At 57.3% G+C, this 8,457-nt stretch overlaps 1 protein-coding gene across 1 annotated transcript; it reads right to left on the bottom strand.

Annotated features, from left to right (window-relative positions):
* Positions 1-5,363: 5,363 nt before the first annotated feature.
* Positions 5,364-8,079, bottom strand: LOC309682613 (microtubule-associated protein 1 light chain 3 gamma-like; the record flags this gene model as incomplete). The annotated part of the gene is made up of 3 exons (XM_082496719.1): positions 5,364-5,553; positions 7,756-7,862; positions 8,032-8,079. The coding sequence occupies 3 exons, from the start codon at positions 8,077-8,079 to the stop codon at positions 5,364-5,366; spliced, it is 345 nt and encodes a 114-aa protein (XP_082352845.1).
* Positions 8,080-8,457: the final 378 nt, after the last annotated feature.

Raw genomic sequence — 8,457 nt, 5'->3', positions numbered from 1 at the left:
CCCAAACTCCGACTATAGCAACGAGGCGCAGAAAAAACATTGCAATGGTAAGGGAAGGTTTTCATCATAGAAGGGTTTTGGTTGGAAAGGACCTTAAAGCCCCCCCCCCAGTGCCACCCCCTGCCCCGGGCAGGGCCACCTCCCCCCAGCCCAGGTTGCCCCAAGCCCCGTCCAACCCGGCCTTGAACCCCTCCAGGGATGGGGCAGCCACAGCTCCTCGGGGCACCCTGCGCCAGGGGCTCACCGCCCTCACGGGGAAGAATTTCCCCCCGCTGTCTCCCCTAAATCTGCCCTCTGCCGGTGCCAAACCGCCCCCCCTCGTCCCACGGCTCCCCTCCCTGACCCAGAGTCCCTCCCCAGCTCTCCCGGAGCCCCTTTAGGCACTGGAAGGGGCTCGGAGGGCTCCCCGCAGCCTTCTCTTCTCCAGGCTGACCCCCCACCTCTCCCCGCCTGCCCTCCCAGCAGAGGGGCTCCGGCCCTCCCAGCATCTCCGGGGCCCCCTCCGGCCCCGCTCCACCAGCTCCGTGTCCTTCTGCTGTGGGGACCCCCCGAGCTGGAGGCAGCACTGCGGGGGGGTCTCCCCAGAGCAGAGCAGAGCGCAGCAGAGGGGCACAGTCCCCCCCTCGCCCTGCTGGCCACGCTGCCGGGGGTGCAGCCCGGGTTGCCGGGGGCTCGCTGGGCTGTTTTGAGGGAGAGGGGTATCGTAAGAGCATCTCGCAAAGGACCTGACGCCAGGAAGGTGGGGATCACCTTCATCAGATTGGATCCAAGCGACATTTGTGAATCCTCCAGCTGCAGGAGGAGCACAACCGGAATGAAAATAAAAGCCGGAGACTGCAGGTGGAGAAGCCACCAAATTTGGGCTGGGGACAAAAAGCAGCCCGAGGAAGTGAGGGCTTAATCACCTCGATCTGGAGATGGTTTCGTTATTACGGCTCTGGTGGAAAACCTCTATTCAAGGGGTAGACAAAAGAAACTGAGTATAATCAGGAGGCAGTGTGTTGAGCGGTGTTTGCCACACAAACAGCATCTTCGGAGATGAAAGACCAATTTACCAAACAAAAGCCCGGCAATTCTTCCAACTGATAAAAGAGCCCAACAATAGATATTTACCAGCTAATGAATACACAAACCGGGTGGTGAAGGGAATCTCAATGAGGAGCGAGGAGGTGAAATCCTGTCCGGAAAGCTCCGTGCTCGGCCACATCCGGAACGAAGACTTCTTCCGCGCCTGCTGCACGTTGGCTCATCCCCTTTGGCGCCTCGTGGAGCGACGTTGCATAGCGTGTTAAAGAAAGGAGGGGAGAAAAGTGCTCAGAATTACAGCTGTCGCCCGTACGCCCAAATATTACAACCCCCTGCTGAGAAAATTAGTTGCCGTATAATTAACTCGGAGTTATATTGGCAATAAATATGTAATTATATTTGCAGTAGGACGGGCGGCTTGCGATTACAAATGGCATTTAGCGAAAGAAATGAACCAGCGAAAAGGCCATCGCCAGCCTGTAAAACGCTGGTTGGCACTTTTTTTTTTTAATTTTTTGTTTTTTTTTTTTTTTTTTGTTTAACCGATTTAGCAGAAGAAATGAAACGTGTGACGACCATCCCTCGGCATCCCCGCAGCTGGATGGGGGAGCGAAGCCCAGGGGGTGCTTCGTGCGGTAATTCGGCATCCGGGCAACGTCCTCGTGTCGCTGGGGCAGCGGCGGAGCCCTGGTCACCGGTGTCGCGGTGACACCGAACCGATCGCCTGGACCAAGCGGCAAGGAGTTTGGGATGCAGGGGACAAGGCAGGAGTGTTGTCCTCTCTTTGCAGAAGTGGGATCTTGAGGGAGACGGAGCCGTCTTCTCCATCGACCGGCACTGCTGTGCCCTGCAGGATGCTCCCGCCGCCATCCCCGACCCCCTAAAAGCCCCTTTTTCCTGGGAAAACCGGCCCAGCCCCCGTGGGGGAGGATTCAGGGTGGGGGGAAAAAAAAAAAAAAAGCCGAGTCTCGTATTCCCTGCGCTCCCTTCGTCCCTCGCGGGCGTCTCGTGCGTTTGCCCACCTGCGCTGAGGACTGGGAGGTTTCGGCGCCGGGTCCGAGATGACTCTGGACCCGTGTGGGCATCATGGGCAAAGCCCGGCGAAAGCCCCGCTGCTTTCCAGAGCGCTCCGGAGCTTTCGCCGGACTTTGCCCGATGATGCCCACGTTGGGTCCTGGGTCCCTCCAGGTTGGGTTGGGTGGTGGGAAACCCTTCGGCTTCGTGCTCGAGTGCCCCATAGGAGTCATCTTCACGGAGTAAGCCCTGACATCGGCGAGGAAACGGCTTTTTGGGCTTCCCTGCGATGAAGGGAAATGGGATAAAGGGCAGGAAAACGGATCGGGGGTGTGAGAAGTGCTCTCTCCCACCAGCGATCGGGGCTTTCCCGGGCTGCAACCCCCTCTTCCTTAACCTCCCCTCCGCTCCAGCCCCCTTTTTTTCACAGGTTGTTCCTCGCTGCCAGCTGAGGAAGGGGTCGAACCCCCTCTGACGCCGTAAGGTGCCACGTTTTCACAGCTCTTCGGCACGAATTCAGCCCGTAACTGGGACTTTTTTTTTTTTTTTTTTTTAATGGCAGGGCAAGGCACCCCCCCGTCCTTCTGTCCCCGCTGGTGCGGAGGGGATGCTCTGCGCGGCAAAAGCTTTCACGGGGAGCACGGCCGCAAGCCTAATCGGGCTCTCCTTGCTTTCAGCCCCCCACCCCCCCTCCTTTAAAACGCAGAAGCTTTTTGGGAAGCAATTCCCCAGCGCTGGTGAAAAATATGCTTTCATCTAATAAACGCCAGCCCCATCCATCCTGCTCCGCCGCGAGCGGGGGACAGGGGAGGATGGATGGATGGGGGGAGGATGGATGGATGGAGGGAGGTCTCCCCCTCACCCCCCCTCCTTTACCACGTGCGTTTTTTACTTCTCGCCTGGGGGGGTTTTCGGGTACCTGAGGGATGCTCAGGGCCAAATAACGTATGCGCACATACGTGCATAAAGGCAATTTGGGGTGGAAGGGGCTGGAACGACCCGGCTGCTCAGCCCTATGGACTGCAGCGACCCTAATAAATAATATACACTTATAAAATCGCGAGTTTTCGCCTGGAAGAGCGAACGGGTTTAATTACAGGATGTCTTAGAGGTACTACGCGTGGAGGCTGTGTGTGTGTGTGTGCAAACACTGCGTGGCGTGCCAGCCCCTTCCCTATTCAACAGGGAGAGAGAGAGAGAGAGGAGTTTAGGTATAAGCAGATCAGCTGCAGGCTGACAAGTTAAATATATGTTTGCTGAAAAAAAAAAAAAAAGGCAGAAAAAAAAACCCAAAAAACCCAAACCCAACCCCGAAGAGAAAGGTGCCTGCGCAGGGAACGAGCGCTGCCTCCGAACATCTGCTCCGGCGGTTGCAGAGGTAAACGCTGCGGTTGGGATAACAGACTGGGGAAAAAGCTCAAGGGGATGGAGCCCCCGTGAAGGGGATGGTGCAGGCGGCGGCATTTTTACCCCCCCGGGCAAAGAAATCCCCTGCAGCACCCAGCAAAAAAGGGCCCAGAGCTCAGCAACGCCATAAATATTTGGGGGTTTGAGCTCCTTCCCGTGGGGAGATGAGGTCTGTGGATCCTCTGTGCTCTGCCCCATCTATGAGGGATCCTCCACGCATCCGCCCATCCCTCCTCCGCTCTTATGCTGGGGGGGCCGGAGCCCCTCTGCTGGGAGGGCAGGGGGGAGAGGTGGGGGGTCAGCCTGGAGAAGAGAAGGCTCCGGGGAGACCTCCGAGCCCCTTCCAGTGCCTAAAGGGGCTCCGGGAGAGCTGGGGGGGGACTCTGGGTCAGGGAGGGGAGCCGTGGGACGAGGGGGGGCGGTTTGGCACCGGCAGAGGGCAGATTTAGGGGAGACAGCGGGGGGAAATTCTTCCCCGTGAGGGCGGTGAGCCCCTGGCGCAGGGTGCCCCGAGGAGCTGTGGCTGCCCCATCCCTGGAGGGGTTCAAGGCCGGGTTGGACGGGGCTTGGGGCAACCTGGGCTGGGGGGAGGTGGCCCTGCCCAGGTCCCTTCCAACCTAAACCATTCTCTGCCTCCATCCCCCCCACCCCACCCCCCCAAAAATACCTATCTCCAGTGCCACGGCTCAGCCTTGAACCAGCCCGAAGCCTCGGGAAAAAAAAAAAAAACCTGCTGCTGCACAATGTGGGGGCTGCATCCAGCCCGGGGGGCAGAGTACAGAGCCCCATTCCCCATCTCCATCCCCCCACTCCCCATCTCCATCCCCCCACTCCATCCCTGGGAAGACAGCGACTTGTCTCAACTCTCCCCCCCCCCGACCCCCCCCAAGCCCATCAGTGAGCCAGCTCCTGCTGTTGTGGCAGCTAATTTTAGAGCTTATTTATTAACATTTTACCGCGAAACGTGCATGAAATATTCACCCGCTGTGACAATGCATTTTATGGCGAGGGAAAGCCTTAAATATTTAAGAGGCGCTTTGCAGCAGCGGTGGCAGGAAGCGTTTACGTCTGACTCACGGCACCGCGCTGCCCTCTGAGCTCTGCTGCAACTCATACCTATGTCGTGTCCCCCGTCCGTCTGTCCGTCTGTCCTTGGGGGGCTGGTAAGGGGTCAACCCCCCCCCCAATTCTGCAAAGGGGAGCGAGATGAAGAGCTGCTCTTCTGCAGGAGGGTCCCTCCCAGGTTGCTTTTGCCATGGTGGGAGTAAAGACCCTTCCCCTCCCTGTGGCTCTTGCCCCCCCCCCCCCCCCCTCCCTCCCCCCAGTTCACCCCAGCAAAGCCCAGGATGGGGGTTAAGGTTGGCTCCGCGTCCAAGGGATGAGTTGCCTTGAGGCGACGGGAGGCACCGGCCAAATTTTCCTTTATTCCACATCTCAAGAACAGGGATGCTCGAGCCGCAGCTAGGACGGACACGCGGCTCAACAAAAACCTGCACAAACCATGAAACACCCCCACCCCCCCACACACACACATACACACCCCCCAAACCCGATCTTCTTAAGAGAAGTGCTTAGAAGGACCCCAAGTTTTCTGGGCAGGGATGCCAGGCTGTAAAGCCCCTCTTAGAAGAACCACCTCCCCGTGGATCAGAGTCAACCAGCACCATCTTCTGCTGTGCTGGGAGAAAAGTTTGTGACCAAAGCCACAAAAATTAAGGAGGTGTCGAGCGGAGTTTTTAAGACCGTCACAAAGCTGAGCCCGTCAAACTGCAGCCAGAGAGAAGGTGAGGTTTGGTCCAGCCACAGTTTGGGGCTCCCCACATAATTGAGGCCAAGTTTGGAGAGATACATCCCCGATCTCACCAGAGTTGGAGTCCTGAGACGAGTGGACATGGTGGTGGCAGGTGGTTTTGTGCTCAAGCAGCTGCTGGCTCGCTGGAGGAAGAGCTGCCAAACATCTCCTGGGAGGCGTAGGTCAGGTAGAGAAAGCCATCCTCATCCTTGTTGTCGCGGTACAGCTCCTGCATGGTGACGGCCATGTTCGGCAGCCCTTTGTTGTTCACCAGCAGGTAGAAGGTCTGGGAGGAGGCCAGGCAGAGCCGCGTCCTGCCGAGAGGAAGGTGAAGACAACGTGTGGGTGAGTATTGCCCAGCACCAGGGAATCTCCCCGGGGAGGACCCATCCATGTGGACATGGTGCTTGTGGTCCCTCCCAAAGGGACTGGGCTTCGTAGAATGGCTTGGCTTGGAAGGGACCTTCAAAGACCAGCTAGTTCCAACCCCCTGCCACAGCCAGGGACGTCTTCCACTAGGTCAGGTTGCTCAAAATCCCATACAACCTGACCTTGAAGACTGGACCTTTGAGATAAAGACAGTTTAATGGGTAAAGCAAAACCTGTGCACACAGGCAAAGGAAATTAAGGAATTAATTCGCTCCTTCCCGTCAGCAGGCAGATGTTCACCCAGTTTTATCACCGAGCACAATGTCATATGCTATGGAATGTCCCTTTGGTCAGTTGGGGCCGGCTGTGTCCCCTCAAAACTTCTTGTGCACCCCCAGCCTGCTCACTGGTGGGTCGGTGTGAGGAGCAGAGAAGGTCTCGGTGCTGTGGAAGCACTGCTCAGCAGTAACAAAAACATCCCTGTGTTACCGACTCTGTTTTTGGCACAAATCCAAACTATAACACCATATGAGCTACTATAAAGAAATTTCATAGAATCATTGAGCTTGGAAAAGATCTTCAAGATCATCAAGTCCAACCATTAACCCAACACTGCCAACTCCACCACTAAACCATCTCCCTCAGCACAACTTCTACACGTCTTTCAAATCCCTCCAGGGATGGGGACTCAAGTCCTTCCCTGGGAAGCCTTGACAACCCTTTCCGTGAAGGAATTGTTCCTAATATCCATCCCCTGGAGCAACTTGAGGACATTTCCTCTTCTCCCAAGAGATAGGACAAGAGACCAACCCCCACCTCACCACAACCTTCTTTCAGGTACTTGTAGAGAGTGAAGGCTCTACAAAGGGATCTGGACAGGCTGGATTAGTCTCACCTGAGCCTCCTTATCTCCAGGCTGACCCCCCCCAGCTCCCTCAGCTGCTCCTCACAAGATCTCCAGACCCTTCTCCTTGTGCTCCAGACCCCTCACCAGCTCCGGTGCCCTTCTCTGGACACGCTCCAGCAACCTCAATGTCTTTCTCGTCCTGAGGGGCCCAAAACCGAACCCAGCACTCGAGGCGGGGCCTCACCAGTGCCGGGTACAGGGGGACCATCACTGCCCCGGTCCTGCTGGCCACACTGTTCCTGATACAGGCCGGGATGCTGTTGGCCTTCTTGGCCACCTGGGCACACTGCTGGCTCATACCCAGCCGGCTGTCCACCAACACCCCCAGGGCCTTCTCCACCACGCAGCTTTCCAGCCACTCTGCCCCATCCTGTAGCGTCCATGGGGTTGGTGTGACCCAAGCGCAGGACTCAGCACTTGTCTTCGTTGAACCTCACACCGTTGGCCTCGGCCCATCAATCCAATGTCCCGATCCCTCTGTAGAGCCTTCCTACCCTCAAGCTGGTCAACACTCCCTCCCTCCCAACCTGGTGTCCTCTGCAAACTTACTGAGGGCGCACTCGATCCCCTCATCCAGGTCATTGACAAATACATTAAAGATGACCGACGCCAGCACTGAGCCCTGAGGAACACCACTTGAGCACCACCTCCCCGTGGTGCCAGCCACCCACAGGCACGAAGGTGGGTGCCAGGGCACAGCCAGCGGCTCCCCGAAACATCTCTGAGGGCCAACCTCCAGCCACAAGCTCTCACCTCTCTCTGTCCTGAGCTGTGCTGCCAGGAGATGTTGGTCCTTGGGGAAGATTTCAATCGGAGCCCAGAGCGCAAAGGTTTCAAGTCCGCTGCAACAGTGCTGCTCGTTGGCAGGGCCGCTAATCACCTACCCCCAATTAACGATTCACCTATGCTGCAGCTCTCTGGGGAAGAGAGCTAATTGTCGCCCCCGGGTCACACCTCCACCCTCCATCCCAGCAAGGGTGGAGGAATGCTGCGAGAAGGCACCCGCAGGCCTCAGCAAACAAGTGTTCTTCGCTAATTGGAAAGGCTAATTGCATTAGGTTAAGTCCAAACACCCGCCCACCAAACACTTGCCCAGTGGAGAAGCCAAAGTGGCTTCCAAGCCAAGCTGGTTCACCAGACCAGCTGCATCTAGACTGGGTTTCTGCACTGGTCCAGGGCCGTGGACCCCCCTGCCTTGCCCCAAGCAGTCCTTGACCCCACCACATCATTAACCACTTACCGCAGGGTGACAGCAAACTGGGACAGGGGCAGGTCCTGGGACACCAGAAACTTGGTCCTGTTCAAGGGAGGCAAAGTCTTTTCCTTCTGGTAGCGCTCCACAACCACCTGCAGTGGGGAGGAGATGCTGGAGGGGGACACAGGGACTGGGAGGTTTTGGGACCTCTCTTGCAGGGGCACCCAGAGAAGCAGAGCTGTGGTCTTCAGAGTCAAGCCACAAAGTCTTGAGTGAAGACTCTCACAGCTTGCCCCACAGAGAGCGGGGCGCAGCCCTTACCGGGATCTTGTTGGGATATTTTATCCGGATCTCAGTCACTTCGTGCATCCTGGTGGCTGTGGAAGAGAAAAGAAGGAGCAATAAGTGCTGCCCATCACCATGGCTCTGCTCTGCTGGTCCCCTTGTCCCCAGTAACGTACCAAGGCTTTTCCTCTGCTTGAAAGGGCGAGAGCTGCTGTCGCTTGGCTGCATCTTCCAGAGGGACAAGCAGGCAGCAGGAGGTGCAAGCAGGATCTGAGCCCTGCCTTGGGCAGGTGCTCCTGGCAGAGCTCCTAATATAGGCTCATCCTGCCCCACCTGGGCTGGGGGGAGGAGGAGCTGGGATGCTCAGCAGCGTGCTGGGCTCTGCTGGGGTGGGTGGATAGATGGGTGGATGGATGGTGGATGGGTGGTAGATGGATGGTGGATGGGTGGATGAACAGATGG

This window comes from Vanellus vanellus (assembly GCF_965231255.1).
Source record: "Vanellus vanellus genome assembly, chromosome: 30".
Lineage (NCBI taxonomy): Eukaryota > Metazoa > Chordata > Aves > Charadriiformes > Charadriidae > Vanellus > Vanellus vanellus.
This window is presented reverse-complemented; position numbering and strand designations above follow the sequence as displayed.